Genomic DNA, 19,968 nt, shown 5'->3' with positions numbered 1-19,968 from the left:
GGGCCCAAGGGGGCGCGAGCATCCCTGTGGACATGTGCACGTGTCTGCGAGTGTGCAGTGGGAGTGCAGTGGGTGTGTGCATGGGCTGTGGATCTGTGTGTGTGTGTGTGTGTGCAGTGTCTCCTGGCAGGGCAGGTCCCTGACACAAACGTCACAGACCTTGGGATTACATTTTCATTTTCTTACTATTTCTCCTTGGAAGCAAGCCCGCCTCCCAGTGGGACTCTCGGGGTCCCCAGGAAACAGGACCAGGCTCCAGGGGAACAGGCCCATCCCTGCCGGGTTTCAGGGTGTCCACAGTGAACCACAGATACCCCTCGCTTGCCCCCGACAGGTACCAGGCAGCCAATAGCATGCCTGTCCTCTGGCTCTCAGAGCACATAGAGGTGCCTGGAAGCACCTTGGTGGACACGTGGGAGGCTGTGTCCCCAGGGTACTCACCGGGTGACCACGGGGTGCAGCATGTGGTTGGGGCCAAAGCAACTAAGGCTCCCGCGTCCGAGCAGGCCTGTGCGGCCCATGGGGTTCCTGGGGCAGAGAGGGCTCAGCTCAGCTGCCCCCCGGTGCCGGGGGACTCTGGGCTCCCACCCAGGCCTGGGCCACCCAGGGGGTGGGCTCATCTCTCAGGGAGGCTGAGGCCAGGGCTCCAGGTGAGTGGGGCACGCGGCAAGGCAAGGTCTCTCTGGGAGCAGAGTCCGGGCTCGCTGTGCTACCCCCACCCCCACGGAGCGGGGCCCTCAATGGCTCGAGGGCGCACATGGGGCACGGGCTGTGCTCGGCGCTCAGTCCTCAGTGGCCTGGCCCTCGGCCCCCCGCCCCCTGCAGGCCTACCTCTCAGACACCCCAGGCACCACCTTGTGCTCTTTCTCCCTGCCCCAGCCCGCTGGCCCCTCTGGGCCTGGCACAGCAGCCATCCATAGGTCACCCCACGAGGTGGCGCCAGCCCGACTGTCCCCCAATTTCAGGTCTGCTCCCACTCTCCCTTCCGCTGAGGGCCTCCTGCCTTGCCTGTGCCTTCTCTGTCTGCAGCACAGCGGTCTCCCCTGCCTCCCAGCCACTGTCCTTGCCTTCCACATGCTTCCCTCTGGGCCAGGGGCAGGGGCTTTGGAGAGACCCACTCTGCCTCCCAGCGGCCAGGCGTGGTGGAGCCTTGGTGGTGGGGCCCAGTGAAGGTCTTGAAGTCACTGGGATCCCGGGAGGAGGCCCAGCCTTTGGTCTTAGCACACACACCCTGCCATGACCACCGCCCCCCGGGGCCAAAGCAGCAGGACTGAACACCATGGACTGAACCCCTTCCAACTGGGAGCCAGAATCGCCCTTCCCTCTTTTGAGCCCATTGTGCCGGTATCGGTTATAGCGGCAGGAAGCTAGCTCATACAATCTCCCTCCTCACGCCTTAACCTCCAGCTGCACTGAAGCCTCAAGTGAAAAAACTAATTCCAAAATGTATTCCAAGAACACAGAAGAGTATATCTTAACAGACAGACTGATGGTGGTCTGAATATAGTTTACCCTCTCCCAGACTCATGTTAAAATCTAATCACATTCTGAGATATTCAGAGTCGGGGCCAGACCTCTAAGAGCAACAGTGCACAGTCTGACTGACTGGTGGGTGAGCGTGGGGCGTGCTGTCAGCCAGCCCGGCCAGGTCCCCCCGCCCTTTCCTGCCATGTGACGCCACCAGCAGGACAGTGTCGGCAGACGCAGGCTCTCGACCTTGGGTCAGAAACACGAGCCAAAATAAACCTCCTTTCTTTATAACTGGCTCTGCCTGTGGCATTGTGTTATTAGCCACATGTCTACCAAAGACAACGACTTCACAGGAAATAGACGTAGGGCAGTGGAATGAAAGCACAACTTGCAAGTGAACGACATCAATGTGTTACAGTGCACGGATTCTCGTCCCCTCTGCTGTGGCCCGCACTGAGCCCTGCCCAGCCTGCTCGCTGCCCTGACCAATTCCACAGGGCCATCTGTGCCCATTCCACTTGCAGGATGTCCCTGCTCCCTCCTGGCGCCACTTCCTGCCACCCCAGACATGCTGGTGGCAGCATCGCTGCACCCCGTCCTGCACGCCCATCTCCAGAGCAGTACACCTGGGCATGGGGTCTGTCCCACCCCCACCTGTCCCCCAAAGCAATCCACTCCCTGTTCCAGAATGTTCTGCAAAGAGCAAGCCCCTCCCCTCCGGGTCCCCCTCGCTCCCTTCTCTATGACGTCCCCTCTGCCACCCACATCCAGCAACCTCACCCCAGGGGCCCTGCCACAGCAGAGAGAGCCCTCTCTTGAGTCCCAGGCTGGCACAAGGGTCACCTGGCATCACACACTGGGTTCCGGCTCCTGTGCTGTGGGCTGACCCCCACCTCGGTCACCGGGCAAGGACACCATCCAGTCCACCCTGTGACACCCATGTGCCTACTCTACCACCCACAAATCCAAGTCCCTAGGGGTCCTCTGAGATGGAGCACATTCAGGGCCTCCCTGCCTGCCGCTGGGGACAGCACCAAGGCCAGCTCCAGGCAGGGTGCGCAGAAGCACCTCAAGGTGATGCTTCCTTTTCTTTTGGGGTCAGTTTGTGTCTACAGAAAATCACCCGATGTGCCAAGGAAGGGTACTGGCCCCAAAGCAACCCCCGCAGGCCCGGTACTCACAGGGGGAGCCCGTCCTGGACCACGTAGGCTCCGTGGAAGCTGCGGCGGTCTGTGGGTCCATCTAGGGTGTTGTACCGGATCTTAGCCAGAAGCTCGGGGACACTGGGAGAACAGCAGGGGGCCATGTCCTCAGGAGAGGAGGTGGGGGCACAAGAGGACCCGGGCAATCCCAGGACTCGGCTCACAGAGGGGCCTCTGGCCACAGGTGGTGCAGGGCACGGAAGGGCACGCCCAACACAGGCAGCTGCATCCCACAGGCCTCGGGAGGGAAGGGCTGTCTGGGGGTAGAGGGTCCTTGGGGTCCCTCTAGGAGGAGCCGGGGTTCCAGGGACACTCACTCTCCCACAGGGTCCATGAGGGCTGTGTCCTTCCTCTCGGCCGTGTAGAAAGGAGGCTTGTAGATCAGGAACTCTGTCTGCACCACAGGGTGGCCATCCTCAGGTTGTCCCCAAGATAGAGCGGGGCCAGCACCCCAAGGGACTGAGGGCACTCACAGCTAAGACCACAACCACCAGGACCCAAAGCACCCAAGGGCACAGGGCAGCCCCGAGCCGGGGTTGGGGACAGGGGTCAGCAGGCAGTGACAGGGCCAGGACGGCTGGGCAAATATGAGCCACAGAGGCAGTGCTGGGCTGTGAGGTCTGTGTGGAGCCAGGGCACCAACAAGGCCCCCTCTGTCCCTCAAGCTGTGGGGCTCAGTTTCCCTATCGGTCAAACGAGGTTGGCCAGGCACTCAGGGCCCTGGGGCTTCCGAGCGCAAGAGCTACAAGGGACACCCAGGAGCTGGGGACAGGGGCCCCCTCCCCTCCCCAGAGCTCGGGGCTCAAGCAGGGTCGGCACTCACCTCCCACGGCACCTTCTCGTTGGGCACGGGGAAGCGGGTGACAGGGGAGACAGGGTACAGGAGGTGCCGGGCGTTCACATGGAAGCCGTCGCCTGGCTCCTCCTCCTTCCTTCTGCCAGCCAAGTCGGCATCCGGCTCGTCAGGGGCCTTCGGGGGTGCTGTGAACAGCCACACAGGCCGTGACACCTCACTGAGCCCAGGCTTGGGCACTCCGTCCACCCAGCCCAGACACCCAAACCCTCCCTGGGGCCCGTGACAGTGGGGACAGTGGAAGGAGAGGCAGCACCCTCAGTGCGGTCTCAGTGACTGGCTGACCACCTGGGCCATGATGAGGGGCTGCCCAGTTAACGGGGCAAATTTGCTTTTGGGGACAGCCACATCCAAGGAGGACTACACACGTCCACCTCCTAGCCAGCTGCAAATTCAGGAAAATGGACTTCGCCTTCTGGCACTGGGCCACGTGAGGGTCTCAGACCCCCAGAGCTGCCCATCCCACCCGCTTTCACCGTGAGTCACGGAGGAGAAGGTCCAGGATGGCGGGACAGGCTGCCCTGGGGGTCCAGCGGCCTGGTCAAGCAGGACAGGCCGAGGCCGGGCGCCATGTGGCCAGAAAGGGCTCCGCTCCCTCGGGCTGGTCCTGCGGGGCTCAGGGACCACTGCGGCCGAAGCTGACTTTCCACCAGGGCCTGCAGCTGCCTCTCCTCCAGCCCACGCGGGCTCAGAGCTGCACAGGTCCGTGGGGACCGGCGCCGCACTCACCCAGGGCAGGCACGCCCGCCGCAGAGCCAAAGCCACTGTCCTTCAGGGTCCTCACGATCCAGTGCAAAGACCCGGCCATCTGGGCCACCTGGAAGGCATGTCCGAAGACAGCTGTGTTGGCACCGCACAGCACACCCGCAGTGCCCCGCCTGCCCTGCCAGTGAGGCTCGGGCTTCGCTCCGGGTGACCCAGCTCCCCCTGGACACCACACTCTGTGCTGACTGCTGACCCCAGCAGTGCCCGTCAGCGCCACCTGCCCATGATCACGATGGCCACTGGGACTGGACACTCAAGGGCAACCTAAGTCCCCACGGGGCACCCCGAAGGAAGAGGCGTCCTCAGTACCCCTCCCCAGCCTGCTTCCCCAGAGACCCCATGCTCGGGGCCCCCAGGACTGGCAAGGCTCAGAAAGACGCAGCTCCTGGCCTCTGTACCTGTCCAGGTGTCACAGCCACAGACCCACAGGAGAGCCCAGGGGACGGGGTCAGTGAGGCCTGGGCACAGTGGGCGGGACCTAGCTGCGGTGGCCACCTGGCCCGCTCAGGCCTGGCTGGAGGGCACCCTGCAGGGGAGCTCGGAGCAGGCCCACCCAGGGCCCTGGCTGCTGTGGGCAGCACTGGTCCAGGGCCTGGTCAGTGGGCACTGACAGCGGGGACCAAGGCCAGTGGGCTCGGCGTTGAGGGGACCGTGGGTAGGGGACCATGCCCTCCACGGCAGACAAGAACGTGTGCAGGCTCAGCTGTGTCCACCCAGGGCCCCAAGCTGCCAGGAGGCCTCCCTGAGCCCAGACAGGACTGAGACCTGCCCTCCACCATGCACGCAGCCAAGCGGGTGCCACTGCAGCTCCCTGAGCACCAGCCCCGGTGCCAGAGTGCCTGCCCCCACCCAGAGCACCCTGACGCTGCCCACCAGCTGACTGCCACCTGCCTCCCCCGCAGCACTGCTCCTCTACTTCCGGGGCTCCGCTGTTACCCCACGTCTGCTCCCAGACCAGGGCTTCTCCAGGCCATGGTCCCAGAGCAGGCAGGAAAAAATACTAGTGTCCCGGTAACCCCTGTCCGCTGGAACCTCAGGACGTGGCCCTACTTGCTTAGAAATAAGTCCTTTCCGGATGCCATCAGTTAAAACGAGGTCCCACTGGGTCAGGGTGGGTCCTGTCACCAGTGACTGTGATCAGCCCCAAGCCAGCCTGGGGCCCCAGAGTGCAGGAAAAGCCAGAGGACCCCCTGGAGCCTGCAGACTGGCAGAGCTTGCAGGAGCCTCCCAGCTGTGAGAGTTAGTGTCTGTTGTCATGGGAGCCCCGCGACACCTGCACTCAGCGGCTTCATCGCCCCAGGATGCTCCAGCTCCTCTTGGCCTACATCTCCATGCCACCCGCTCTGTGTGGCAACTCCGGAACACGAGCCTCAAGGTCGTGACACAAGCCTCACACCTGTGCACCTGCTCCCCACCTAGGGTGCCTGCCCTGCCCTGCCCTGCCCTGCCCTCCACAGGAGCCTCAGAGCAATCTCTGCTCAGCTCTGAGGCTCCTCCTTCCCCCTCCGATGGCCACAGCAGCCTCTGAGGGCAGTGAGGAGCTGGTCTGAGGTCTTCCCCGATAGAGCAGCACAGGGGTCTTCTAGAGAGGCAGGAACTCCCTCTTCCCCATTTCCCAGCCCCTGCTCCCCCTCTTCCCAGGTGCCCAGAGCCCCCAGGCCCCGCCCAGCCCACCTGCTCCTCCAGGGAAGCCAGCCTCTGCTCCGTGGGGCCCGACCTCTTCAGACGGTCCATGTCCAGCAGGTCCACCATGCTGTCCACCCTGGAAGAGCACACGGCTGAGGCAGGGGCAGCAGGCTCTGGGGGCCCTGGGACTCTTAGGGACACGACGCCTGCTTGGAGACGACCCCGCCAGACCCGGCAGCCCAGGCTCCGCATCAGCTGGACACCAGTCACCTTCTCTTAACCCGGAAGACTGTCTGACGTGCTACAGAACGAAAGCCCTCAGTGTCCCCAAAAGGGAAGATGTCACAGCAGAGGGACAGCTTAGGCTCCCAGAGCCAGGTGATGGTCTGCCAGAGGGTGTCCGGAGAGAGACACCTGAGCTGGCTCACCGTGCCTGCCCACAGGGTGGTGAACCACGCATTCTGCCCCTCAAATCACAGGGCACAAGGTAGCTTCCGGAACAGCTGGGTGGTTTGGGGCAGGGGTGCTGGTTCTGGGTAAAAATTTGTTTTTGTCTTGCTTTGCTCACGCCTATAGATTTCTAGTCCAGTGTGGTAGCGCAAACCTATAACACTGGAAATCAGGAGGCTGAGGCAGAAGCATCTCCACAAGTTCAAGGCCAGCCTGGGCCATATAATAAGACCCTGTCTCAAAAAACCAAAAAATTTTTCATAATTAAATAAACAAAACAAAACATGAGCTTCTGCCAACCATGGCCTGCTGTGTTTGTAGTTAAAATAGGCCAACACCTGTCCAAAGCTGGTCTGATTTTGCCCAGGGTTTCCTTACTTCCTTTTCCCTTTGGTGCCACCTGTACCACGTTCATTCGTAATAAAGAAAGCAACCACTGTAACAACCAGTAAGCGTTCCTGGGGAAGTGACCCACTTGACAGTCAGCTGGAGGGAGGGAGCGGCCTGGCTGCCCTGAGGGCCTGTGGGTTTACCTTTGCCCACACAATCGATTGCTCCATCCCACACAAGCCCCTGCCTTGTCTTCCCACACAGCTTTGCGAATATGCCAGGACGATTACTGCAGCATCCGTGGGCCCCTGGGACTCAGTCACCCTGAGCTGTGAGCTGCCCAGGTCTGCAGGCAGAGCGCTCCAGAGACCAGACCTCCAGCCTGGTCAGCTCGGCCTGGCTGCCATGCTGTGAGGGCCTGGCACGCCTCGTGCCAGGGCACCTCCCTGGACCTTGGACCCCTTGCTGGACCCACCCGGAGGAGGCAGCCAGGGCTGAGACCTTCGTAAGAGCCACCGAGTTATTTCATCACTTCCCCATTGCCCTGTGTTTTGCAAGATCTTATCGACTGCAGCATGCTCACTGTGGTTAAAGATTCCTAGACACATAACCAGGAGCTTTTAAAATGTCACAGCAGTTCCATTCCAGCTACAAACACATCCTAGAGCAACAGTCTCAGGAGGTGAGGACAGGTGGTCATCACTGTGTCTGCAGAAACGGACACACAGCCAAGCTGGGGCTGGCGCTCAAATCCGGGCTGCACCGTGTGCCAGTTCAACCTCTCACTTTCCAGAGCCTCTTCTCTCCATGGTAGGATGGCGTAAATGACAACACTTCCTGCTGCCAGAGGACTAAGGAGGAGGACGCGGTCAGAGTGCTGGGCCTCTAGGGGCCCTCAGTGTCCTGCTCCTCAGAACTTCCCACTGACTGCACCTTCCCAACTAGAATGCCAGCTCCAGGGCTTGTGTCAGGCCATCCTGACACCTGGGCACTGCTCCCCCGCATCTGGGCCCTGGGCATGACCACTGTTTAAAGTCAAATGACACCAGGTAGGGTCATTGATCACAGCATTCTTGGCCACAACCAGTGAGAGAAGGTGGCCAGGTGTGACACAGAGCCCAGCATGTCCTCTCCAGCTGGAAGGTTGAGGTGGAACATCAGGAGAAAGCAGGCTGAGACCACACCCCACCTCCTGCAGTCCTATCAGGCTGGGACCAGAACTCCACACCCCTGAGGAGTATCTGCCAGGTCCACGCCTCCCCCAGGTCCCAGAGACTGCTGGAAACCTGAAGAATTCTGTTCCTGCTCTTGTGGAGCTCACATCTCCATGGAGGGAGCAGATAAACATTAACCCAACCCAGGGCTAGGGATTTAGCTTAGTGGTTCTGCCTCCTGCCTCACAAACACAAGGTCCTAGGTTCGATCCCTGGTACCAAAACAAAAATTAACCCAACCCACCAAGGGACCCACCAACTACATAATGGACAAACTCATAACCCTACAACAAGCCAAACAACCAACCCCAAAGACAAACCCACCAACCAACCAATAACCCACCAGTTTACTAACCAATCAACTCATCCATGAACCCATCAACCTACCAAAGGATAAATCCACCAACCCTACAACAAACCCACAAACCGACCAACATCAGGATTTGGGGAGGGAGGATTCTGTGGACAGAGTGGATGGAGGCAGGGGAGACCTCTAGGGAAGCAGCATCTGAAGGGAGGGAGGCAGCAAGGCCAAAGGCTTAAATGGATGGCACTGTGTCCAGACTGAGGCACACAGGACAGCTGTGTGTGGCTCACCCAGCGTGAGAGATAGAAGCAGCTTTAACTATGCACTGGACTGGCAAGGTCCTCGCCTCTGTGCCCGCCACCACCACCACCACCATCATCGATATCCTCACCACCTTCACTATCATCACCACCACCCAACCACCACCCAACCACCACCCCAACCACCACCCCAACCACGACCCAACCACGACCCAACCACCACCCCCAACCACCACCCAACCACCACCCAACCACCACCCCAACCACGACCCCAACCACCACCCCAACCACCACCCAACCACCACCCAACCACTAACCCAACCACCACCCAACCACCACCCCAACCACGACCCCAACCACCACCCCAACCACCACCCAACCACCACCCAACCACTAACCCAACCACCACCCAACCACCACCCCAACCACCACCCCAACCACCACCCAACCACCACCCCAACCACGACCCAACCACGACCCAACCACCACCCCAACCACCACCCAACCACCACCCAACCACCACCCCAACCACCACCCCAACCACCACCCAACCACCACCCCAACCACGACCCAACCACGACCCAACCACCACCCCAACCACGACCCCAACCACGACCCAACCACTAACCCAACCACCACCCCAACCACCACCCAACCACCACCCAACCACTAACCCAACCACCACCCCAACCACCACCCAACCACCACCCAACCACTAACCCAACCACCACCCAACCACCACCCCAACCACGACCCCAACCACGACCCAACCACCACCCCAACCACCACCACTGCCTTGTCTCTCTTCATCACTGCCGTCAGCCTCTCCTTTGCCCACAGCATCCTGTCAGGCAGGAGCTGCCGTCACCAGGTGGCGCTGTACCCTTTCTGCACCCCCTCACTCACTGGGGAGCCCAGGGTCTGCCCCAGTGGGACACTGACATCGGGACCAGCAGCCAGCTCCCGCTCCTGTCACCCACCATGCCTGAGGGTCTGGGCAGAGAAGGCAGCAGAGAGAGCTGCCCCGTCACAGCCCTTGCCCCTGAAGGAAGCAGGCAGGAAGATGGGTCGGGGATGGTGCTGATGTCACCGGGCCCCAGGTCGGGCCCCAGCCAGCTCATGGGCAGCCACTCTCAGAATGGCCCTGAGCTCCACATGTGCGCACACTCCATGGTATCCTGTGAGGGGATCTGCACTCCCCTGGCCCCCGAGCTTCCCTTCCGGCCTCTGCCCCTCCTGCATCTGCAGGCCCAGCCTTCCTAGGACCGCAGGGGCCTTGGGTCAGCCACTGGATACAGGCCTGGGGGTCTGCAGGGGGCCAAGGTAGTGACAGCAGTGACCACAGGGCAGACCCCGACACGCTAGCTTACAGTCCAGTCCCCTTCTCCCTCCCACGCGGGGTGTGCCAGACCCTGGGTGTGCCAGACCGGGGGCCTGCTGGGTAGGCCTGGGCCCCATGACGGCCACCCTTAGCCCATGGGGTGCAGGGGCGCAGCCCTCGCACTTCTCACTGATGTCCTGGATCCGCTGCTCCGGCCGCTGGTGGTGCTGGTGCTGCTGGTTATGCAGGTAGTTCTCCTTCAGGTAGATCTCCCAGGACAGCAGGGCTGCCTCCTCGTTCTTCTCCAGCTTGTTCTCTGTTGGTTGACAGAGGGACCTGAGCTCCCCTGGCACCCCGGGGCCCCGAGGAAGGGCAGCAGCAGCCCATGTGGTCACCGGGGTTCCAGAGGGAGCCGCACACCGCCCAGGGTCCCCATCTGCAGCCTGAGGTGGCCTGGACCGCACCCCGGGACGCAGGGCGGTGGGCTCACTGAGCTGCGTGTGCCTCTTGGCGGGGACCTTCAGGACCAGCCTCTTGACCAGCAGCTGCAGGTGGCTGAGCAGGATGAGTGGGGGCGGCGCAGGCGGCCGGCCATGGTACTCCTCGATCAGGTCGTGACGCTGGAATTTCCAGATCTGGTCCGTGTGCTCCTGGACCTGCTGGAACGTGTAGCTGGCGGGAGGCAGGAGGGACACGGCATCGGCAGGCGTGCAGGGACCGACACCACCCACGGCCCGCACCTGGGGACCCCAAGACCGCAGAAGCAGCTGCCCGGGAAGCCAGTTCGACTCGCATGGGTGAGACAGGCAAGATGCCCTGCGCCGGGAGGGGAGCCGAGGGGAGGACACAGGCCCTGTGGGCTTCGGCGCCTCGCTAAGGCACTGGTGCGGGGACAACACTGGGTCAGTTCCCACAAACGCAGGACCAGGCTGGGCTCCCCTCCCGCGGGCTCAGGTGTGAGAGGTGGACGGGCCTGGGCAGAGACAGAGCAGAGGAGGGGTGGCAGGTCACCCGGCCCCTCGGTGTCCCTGCCTGGGGACAGGGTCACCCCACCGCGCCGGGCCCCTAGTCCCAGCTCTAGGGCACAGCACTCATCAGAGCACATTAAGGCAAAAGGACCACCCTGGGGCCCTGCAACCAGAGGGAGGCTGGCGCCTAACCAAACCAGCAGGGGGTGGTTTTCAAAGGCTGTGGGCCCTGGAATCTGTTGCAGAGGCTGAGGGGAGGCTCTGAAGGGGTCTGAATTACAGGGCCTCCAGGGGCACAACACCAGGGGCTGCCAGGACCCGGCCCGAATGCCTGGGACTCCTGCTTCCATGGCTCCTCCTTTTCCTGCCTCTTGCTTTGTGGCCACAGAGCTGTCTTCGATTCAAGTTTATAATCTATGGAAGACCTGTCATCCCAGCACTCAGGAGGCTGAGGCAGGAGGATCATCACAAATTCGACCACCCTAGGCTATATAGTGGGTTCAAGGCCAGCCTGGAACACATAGTGAGGCACTGTCTCAAAAACCCACCTCTCTCAAAACAAAAAGTCCACCTACAGAAGTGTAAGGGGGGCTCCAGAGCCTGGTCCCTCCCGGCTATCAGGAGACCTGACACTTTTACTCACGGGATGTCCTCAGGCCCAAGAAAACAATGTCCACACAGCCAGCAGGACAGACCACAGCAAAGCCTCAAAGTTCTAGCAAGATGAGAGGTTTCAGAGCACCAAAGAGTTAAAGAAAAGCTAGGAACTTCCAGAGGAGTAGCTACTGCATTCGTTTCCTATCGCTGCACTAACAAATCACCACAACCCTAAAGAGTCAGATTTGTTCTCTCCAGGTTCTGGGCTGACACCAAAGTGTCACAAGGCCGTTCCTCTTCGAGGCTTGGGTCGCTCGGCTGTGGCACTGTCCCCAGACTCTGACTCGAATCAGATCTCCCATCTCCCTCTCACACAGACCCCCATGCTGGCGCTGGACCCCCGGGCCATCCGAGACCATCTCCCACCTCAGACCCCTAACTTAATCCCATCGGCAAAGGCCCTGTTACCACTTCAGGCCCCATATCCACAGGTTCTCCTCATTAGGGTGTGGACGTGTTTGGGGCACTGATCCTCACAAGGGGACGAGGTGCATCTGCTCTGTGGGGCCCCTCTGGATGCCACCTACAAATGATGCCCGGGGAGGGTGGATGCTCATTGTTCTGGTTACATCTATGTCCCCTAAGAGCCTCGTGGGCACATAGAGGGGCGCTGTGGGAAGGTGATTAAATCATGGGGCTCATAGCTGACTCGCTGTTAGGAGGCAGGGCCTGGTGGGAAACCCAGCCCCTGGGGCGTGGCCTGGGAGGGTCCCTCCCCCTCCCCCTCCCCCTCCCCAGCCCCTCCCTTCACCCTGCTTCCTGTCCTCCATGCCGTAAGCAGCTCTCCTCCACAGGCCCCTCAGCTGTGCTGCCCAACTGGGAGCCAGCCGACCACGGACTGAACCCTCCACACACTGTGAGCGAAAGTAAATCTCTCCTCCCTTAAGGTGTGGAGCTCAGGAATTCTGTCCCAGTAAGAAGGAAAGTGACTAAGACATGCATGTACAAACCCTGTGTAGATGACACATGAGCCCCTAACTGTGGGAGAAGCAGGCACGGCTATCCAGAGATGGACTGGAACCCCAGAAAAACAAGCCTCAAGAAGGTCTCAGCTCAGCACAGAGGTGGACAAGAGGCACAGGAATGCGTCCAGGGGTGGGGACACAGGAGGAGCCCTCGGGATGGGGAGGGGTTAGGGTCCCTGGGCAGCCACTGCCACAGGTCCTTCGCGGCAGAGCAATGAGCGCTCTTGCCGTTGCTCACACAGAACGAGGCCGATGCCAGCAACCCACAGCAACCACCACAGCTGAGCAGGACACGTGTGGCACCGTCAGCCCCCGGGGCAGTGACATGGACAGGCCGGCAAGCAGTGACCAGGGAGGAGTGGCCGTGCACGCTCTTGCCAGGATGCCAGGCAGTGCCTCGGGTGACGGGCACGCCGGCCCCCTGGCTCAGGCCACGTCCTCTGCCAGCCACACCCGGTGCTCACTTGAACATGGCAATCAGGAGGTTGAGCAGCAGGATGTTGGTGAAGAGCAGATAGAGGCAGAGCAGGATGACCGTGAGCCACTCGGGGAAGGCGGGCCTCTGCTGTGTCGTGTCGCTCTCGGGGCACTTGGGCTTGTAGGGGTCTGTGCCGTTGGGGCTGCAGTGTTCCAGGTCGAAATTCACGCCTGAGTGGGGAGTGGGGTGGAAGAGCCAAGGTGAGACAGTCATGAGAGTGCTGGCTAGAAGGGACCTCAGCCACTGGCCACCGCCAAGGAGCCCCACGGGCCTGGCCGCCTGCACACGGAGACCCAAGTCCAACAGGAAGCTCCGCCACCACGGCTGCCAGGGAAGCCCGGAGTCAGGGCTGCCCCAGGCCGCACGGTGCCCACACAGGACCCCCGCATCCCACCGGGGCCACGTCTCAAGGCCCCCGTCGTCAGCAGGGTGGGTTCCAACCTGGGGGATTCATTTGGTGGGAAAGGATTTCCAAAGAAAAAATTGACAATAGCATGAAAAAGAATGAAATAGGTAGGAGTAAATTTAACAAACATGTGAGATTTATACATTAAAAACTGCAAAACACTGTTGCAATCAATCGAAGATCTAAATAAGTAAGAAGATACCTGGTGCCTTTTTGGCGTAAGTTGAGTCAAAAATATATGTGAACTAAAGGGTTTCAGAAGCTAAAGCAACCTGGAAAAAGAACTAGGCTGAAGGATTCAGCCTTTCCAATTTTTTAAAGGCTAGTGTAAAGCTACAGAAACCACGGCAGTGAGGTGCCAGCGTGGGACAGACATACCGAAAGGGGATAGGACTGATAGCTGGACACAAATCCTGACATTAATTGTCAACTGACTTTCAAAAGGAATGCTAGGATATTCCAAGGAGAAAGAACAGCCTTGTCAACAAATAATGCTGAGACAACTGGATATCCACATGCAAAAACATGACACTTGCCTCACACCATATACCAAAATCACACAATGAATCAAAGGCCAAAAGAAAGAGCAAACACTGCAAAATTTTTTAAAACATAGGCAGCAATCTGTATGGTCTTGGGTTAGGCAATGGTTTCTCAGATACGATACTCAAAGTATAAATGATTTTTTAAAAGATTCATGAGTTATACTTCATCAAAGTTAAAAACTGCTGTGCTTCAAAGAAAGTGTTTTTTCATGAAGAAAATGAAAAGACAGCCCATGTAAAAACAGAAAGAACTTACAAATCATCTATATGATAAAGGTCTGGTATTTTTACATAAAAAACCCTTACAATTCAATACTAAAAAAACAAGGGAAAATGAACAAAGGGTAAGAAAAGATATTTCTCCAAAGAAAAGACACAGAAATGGCCCCAAGAAGCACATGAGAAGTTTAACACTGCAAATCACTGGAGACACACGCTAATCAAAACCGCAGTGAGACCTCCCTCACACCCACTAGCACAGCTGTAATTTTAAAAATCAGGCCCAGGGATTTAGCTCAGTGGTTCCGCCACCTGCCTCCCAAGCGCAGGGTCCTGAGTTCGATCCCCGGTACCAAAAATAAAATTTAAAAATAAATAAAAATCAACCATAGGCCCAGGGATGTGGCTCAGTGGTGCCTCATCTGCCTGCAAGCACAAGGTCCTGAGTTTGATCCCCAGTACCAAAAAATAAATAAATAAAATAAAAATCAACCACAAGTGTTGGGGAGACTGGGGAGACGCTGGAATCCTCAGACGCTGCCATCAAGAATACTGCGAAGGGGCACAATTCCTCAAAATGTTAAACACATACACAAAAACTTACAAATCACCCTTCATGGCACTACTGTTCACAGCAGCCAAAAACTGGAAACAACCCAAACGTCCATCAGCTTAGGAATAAGTAAGCATACGGTGTGTCCGTGCGATGAAATATCACTGAGCAATCCAAAGCTCTGCTCGCGCTAACAGTGGCAGCGGGCCGTCTGTATCACTGAAACCTCTAAAGGTTCACCACCACCGTGCCACTGCATGGACGAACCTCCCTCACACCCCTAAGGACGCCCTGTGACGTGGTCCGAGCCACGTGAGGTGTGCAGGAAGGGCAAGTACGTGTGGACAGGACGCCGACTGGCAGCTGCTTAGGGCCGAGGTGAGGAACACGGGCGTGGCTGTGGATGGGTAGGGCTGTCTGGGGTGGGGGGGAGCAGTGAATGCAATAAAATTAGCTCCTGTGAAACTCCAAAAGCCGCTGGCGCGTGCACTTTACACAGGTAAAGTGTGTGTCAAGGATGCCATCTCACTCGATCTCTCTGCAAACAGAGCTCTCTCCAGTGGGTGAGGAGGTGAGGGGCAGCTCCCACTACAGTGTCGGGGACAGCAGGACAGGTGGCCTCTAATGCTGGGGCTGCCAGCAGACCCCAGCACCCCGGACCACCCCCGCTGGCCTCTGGCCTCAGCACATCGCAGCCGGGCTCCCAGGACAGCTCTCAGGCTCCCAGCCTGCCAGCACCCCGGCTCCTACCATCGATGTAGGCCGGGATCTGCCCGAAGATGGTAAGGTAGGAGTGGTAGACGACCCCGCGGAAGATCCAGTCCACGCGGCTCTCGTTGTGAATGAGGATGGCTTGCTTGGCCACCCCGAAGGACACCACCCACACCGCCAGGAGGAAGAGGAAGAAGAAGACATCCTTCATCTGCAGAGAGGAGGCGCCCGGCTGCACTGTCCCTCTCCACCACCGCGCCCAGCAACCACGGGGGAAGTCACAGCTGCCCATGGCGTGGGGAGCACCCAGAGGACCCGGAGGAAGGAGCTAGGGACAGGGAGCGGAGGCCAGAGGGCAAGGGAGACCCCTGGAGGAGGTGGCACAGAGACAGGCACCAGACCGGACCGTCGTGGGCTTCACTCGGGCCTTACCATCCGCTTCACGATGATTATCTTGGGCCCCAGCGTCTTGCTGACGGTAAAAATGTGCATCAGGCGGAGGCAGAACATGATGAAGTCCAGGGAGAGGATGACACGTCCGGGGTACAGTGTTGCCGGGATGAGCCTGCGGCCGGCAGGGCAGGGACAGCACTCAGGACTGGCTCAGCAGGCAGCCTGCAGCTCGCTCTGGGGGACCCCAGCGTGCCCAAGCTGGGGGACCCGGGGCAGAACCTCCAGAAGGCCAGCCTCAAGCAGGACATCAGGCCCTGGGTCATCGCAAGACACAAGGAGGCCTGGGCAGGCTCCCCCACCTTGTGGACAGGAGGACCAAGGCCTCCCAGATCCACGACGCCATCGCAGACAGGAAGTGACCCAAGAGGAACGGGCAAAGACAGGGGCAGCCTGCAGTTCACTTGATCTTAGCCAAAAGGCCGAGAAGCGATTGGGCAGCCTGCAGTTCAGAGCAGAGCCCGGCCATGAGCTCCCTGGACAGTCGCCGCTCACCGGCACGTGAGCCCCGCGATGAAGAGCAGGATGGCGCCCACGTCCAGCTTGTTCCAGAAGTCGCTGAAGTACAGGGACGCCATCTTCATCAGCCCGCACTCGTCAGGGTCGTAGAAGAGCTACTGGGGAGTCAGGGACTCATCGTCACCGCCACACTCCTCAGTGGGGGAAAGGCGGGTGGGCAGAGGGCGGACGGACAGGAGAGGGGGACCAGGCAGCTGGTGCTGCCCACAGGACCAGGGGGAAGCTGGAGCGGGGCTCAGGCAGCCAGTGCTCTCGGACCCGGGGACCCCTGCAGGATAAGCACCTGTGCGCATGCGTGTGTGGGCATGCATGTGCACGTGTGCTGGGAAGCCCCTCCTCTCTGAAGTGGGAGCCACATGACCCCTGTGTGGCCTGCCTGCCCCCTGGCACCCGGCTGCAGGGTTAGGGGCAGATGACCCAAAGAATCAACCAGGTCCCTTCCCTGCGTCCGAGGCAGACTCAGGAGAAGGGCACAACTTCCTTTTGCAGGGCAGCCCCAGTGAGGCTGGGCTTGGGGTCACAGAGACCCCAGGAGGGGTACCGCCCTGGCCCTGGCTCCTGGCCCAGTCTCTCGGTGCCTCGCCAGGGTCCTCCCAGCAGGCAGGTGGTCACCTCCGGAAGCTGGCTCTCTAGCTGCAGCTAGAGTCTGTAAGCTCAGGGAGCAGAGGTGAGTGAGGCACGGCTACCTCCCTCTGAGCCCCCTCCCGCCCTGAGGGCAGCCGGCCCCGCCCTGCCTCCCGGGAGACACACTGGCACTCGGGGCTCAGCCGGGCCCTGGGGGCAGCCCGGAGCACACACAGACTGTCGCTGAGCAACCGCAGCCAAGTGCCATGGCTCTCGGCCAGCCTGTGAGTCCTCTGGCAAAGGGCCGAACCTGACGTGGCCATGAGGGCGCCCACTCTGGGGGACCAGACAAGGCTTCCAGGAAGCACTGAGAACTGGGGGCAGGGAGGGGCGGCAGGGGTGCGGCCCGGGCCCCCCGCAGAGAGGGCACCCACTCCCAGGGGCCCGGGGGGGGGCACCTGCCGCATCTCCTCGCACACCAGGGAGAAGAGCCACAGGTAGATGAGGCACTCGCTCCAGGATGGCGTGGGCTGGAAGTCCACCATGAGCACGTAGGCGAAGAGGCAGAGGAACGCGAAGTAGGACAGGATGTTCAGGTGGAAGACGACCACCGGCGCGCTGAAGAAGGCGCGGGCTCGGGCCGGGCCGCCCAGGGCCTGCAGCCGCTTTTCCCTGTGGGCGGGGCGGCACGCACGGCGGGCCACGGTGAGGGCCACGGTGAGGGCCACAGACCTCTGCCACCCCAGGCCACACGCCAGCTCCGGGAGGCTCAGCACGAGGGCCTCATCTATCGGGTCCCGTGGACCCCAGAGCCCTACACGCAGCCACGTGGCCCACCGTGGCGGGGACTCAAGGGTCAGTCTCTCACATCCGGCCCAGGGCCATGGATGTCACGGCTCCACCAAGGACTGACTGAACTGAACACAGGCAGCCCGGCCAGGCCCTGCCTGAGAGCTCCTGGCACTGTCCCCACAAGTGGGGCACCTGTCCTCACTGTCCTCCCCGGGGGTCAGGCTGACCGGGATGGTGCTGACCCACGTACTCTTAGCACGGGGACTGCTGGGGGAGCAGCTGTAGCTCTGCACACAGAGGCACCCGAAATGCACCTCTGTGCCTCAGTTTCCCTGATGCTGAGCACTGGCAGCAGCTCGAGCCCGTGTCTCCAGCTGCCAGAGCCCACGAAGGAGGGCGAGCATTCGGCCTGCCAGCCACAGGCGGGGCTCGACGGAGGGCCACCTGGGCCGGGGCCTCAGATCTGTCCCTGGGCTCCCAGGGGACCAGAACCTCCGCCCAGCCCCTAGGTACATCCGCCAGTGCCCACAGCCCCACTGTGCTTCTGAGGAGGCTGGGCCAGCGCCTCCTTCTGCCAGGAGGAGCAGTGCACCCGGCCGGGGCGCCATAGCAGGGGAGCAGGGTGGCCCTCGGCCTTGGCTTGCTGTCCCCACGCGGCCACGTTTAGCACCAGCAGCTCAGTGGCACTAGGGCCCCGTGTGAGCCGCCCTCCCCATTCTCAGGACCCAGGGACAGCGGGGTGCTGGGGGCACGGCAGGCAGCGCTCAACCCACGGCCAGTGCTGGGGGCATGGTGGCACTTCCTGCCCACCGTCTCTCTCCCAGTCCAGGATCCTGGCACAACCGCGGGGCCCAGGGTTCCCAGGGAGAGGAGGTCCCCGCGCCCAGCTGCCCCCCGCCCCAACCCAGGCACCTGAAGGAGACGAGACCAGTGAGGAGCAGCGGGAAGGCCAGCATACACAGGATGACCCTCCACAGCCCGTTGTCCACACACAGCTGGCCCCACCACACCTTGGTCAGGAAGGCCTGTGGACGGGGAGGGCTCAGGAGAGGGGCACCAGCAGACCCCTTGACGGGGAGGCCTGGCAACCAGGTCATAGCGCAAAGCCGTGCTCTGGGAGACCCCAGTGTTTCAGGGGGGTTCACTTGTGCCAGGCCTGCTGTGGGAGCCCCAGGAGGGAACTGTCCCATCCCTTGTGGGCTGTGGGGACAGAGCTGACATGGGCCTGGGGCTGCCTAGGGGACCCCTGCCATTGCCTCCACTGCACGCCAGCTGCCTGCTTCGATCAAGGCCATTTCCTCTCTGTGTCTCCAGCAGGGGCTGTGGCCATAGGCCAGGTGCCATCCCTGGCCACCCAGGACCTGCACCAGGGTGGGCCCTGTGCGTCTGTGTGAACCAGAGGCTGCACCCATCCCACAAACTCCCGAGCACCTGATACCAGAAGCAGGGCCGTGGGAGGTCACCTGGATGCCCCCGTGAGACACAAACTTCATGTCCTTGGCCTCCAGGGCCAGCTGCAGGCAGGTGGTCTTCCCCCAGGCCTCTGATACTCGGGTGAGCAGCTTCTGAGCCCGCTCCTCGTCCTTCCGGTAGCACTCAGTGAAAACTCCTGGGGAGGAGGAAGATCGGGGGATGTCAGAGCGGCAGTTGACAGCCACTGAGCCCTGGGGCACCCCAGACAGAGGTGGGGCATGGTCCAGATGGGCAAGGGTGAGGCTGATGCCCTAACACCAGGCCCGAGAGCACAGGCCCCAGTGACAGGACATGGGCTGAGACCCAGGGCTGGACTCACCAATAGCTCTGAGCTCGTACTCATCCGCCAGAGCCAGCATCTCCTCTGAGCTGTCCGTGTCCTCCTCCTCCTTGGACAGCTCCTTCAGGATCTTGCTGCAGGCCAGTGCGGCTGCAATGCAGTCCTGACTCTGGGGACACAGGTGCCGGTGAGGACCTGGAGGGCCCAGCCAGGGTTGGCCTGCCCAGAACTTGCACACTGGCTGGGCCAGGGAAAGCAGAGACCTCAGACAGGCCAGGCACTGGCTTCCGTGGCCCCTGTATGTCACTGCTTTTTGACAGCCATGTCCCACCTGATGGAGAGATGGGAGCCATCTGCCCCATAGTCTCCCTAAGGGACAGCATGAACCCAACACATGTGCTGGTCCTCCAGGACCTGGAGGGCCACAGGGACGGTACTCCCCATAAGTCGGCATGGATACAACCACAGGAAGAGTTCACATGGCAGACCTCCTAGGGCTAAGTCCCATGTCCTCCAGCGTTATGGGCACTGAGCCCTGGACAGCATTGCAGACACCACTCCCACCTTCCACAGCCCACTTGCCTGGCTGC

General features: G+C 60.8%; 1 protein-coding gene across 6 annotated transcripts in view; it reads right to left on the bottom strand.

Moving 5' to 3' along the window:
• Positions 1–19,968, bottom strand: part of Trpm2 (transient receptor potential cation channel subfamily M member 2) — a 52,091-nt gene that overhangs the window by 3,714 nt on the left and 28,409 nt on the right. For 3 of the 6 annotated variants that reach the window (XM_087211043.1, XM_087211046.1, XM_087211068.1), the window contains 16 exons: positions 19,418–19,619; positions 19,089–19,234; positions 18,538–18,650; positions 17,292–17,505; positions 16,246–16,364; positions 15,733–15,865; positions 15,340–15,511; positions 12,853–13,036; positions 10,289–10,470; positions 9,982–10,114; positions 5,965–6,052; positions 4,255–4,342; positions 3,496–3,653; positions 2,990–3,066; positions 2,652–2,753; positions 442–528 (listed from right to left, as the gene is read on the bottom strand). In XM_087211043.1, coding sequence (XP_087067169.1) covers positions 442–528; positions 2,652–2,753; positions 2,990–3,066; positions 3,496–3,653; positions 4,255–4,342; positions 5,965–6,052; positions 9,982–10,114; positions 10,289–10,470; positions 12,853–13,036; positions 15,340–15,511; positions 15,733–15,865; positions 16,246–16,364; positions 17,292–17,505; positions 18,538–18,650; positions 19,089–19,234; positions 19,418–19,619 — 2,198 coding nt within the window. The remainder of the gene's footprint in view (positions 1–441; positions 529–2,651; positions 2,754–2,989; positions 3,067–3,495; positions 3,654–4,254; positions 4,343–5,964; positions 6,053–9,981; positions 10,115–10,288; positions 10,471–12,852; positions 13,037–15,339; positions 15,512–15,732; positions 15,866–16,245; positions 16,365–17,291; positions 17,506–18,537; positions 18,651–19,088; positions 19,235–19,417; positions 19,620–19,968) is intronic. The other 3 variants (XM_087211050.1, XM_021256358.2, XM_087211058.1) reach the window with 3 other exon arrangements.

The sequence above is a fragment of the Heterocephalus glaber genome, unplaced genomic scaffold (genome assembly GCF_053883595.1).
Source record: "Heterocephalus glaber isolate CG9 unplaced genomic scaffold, H.glaber_assembly_v1.0 deba00000122, whole genome shotgun sequence".
Taxonomy (NCBI): Eukaryota; Metazoa; Chordata; class Mammalia; order Rodentia; family Bathyergidae; genus Heterocephalus; species Heterocephalus glaber.
The sequence above is the reverse complement of the archived record's forward strand: the minus strand, read 5'-3'. Positions and strand labels throughout refer to the sequence as shown.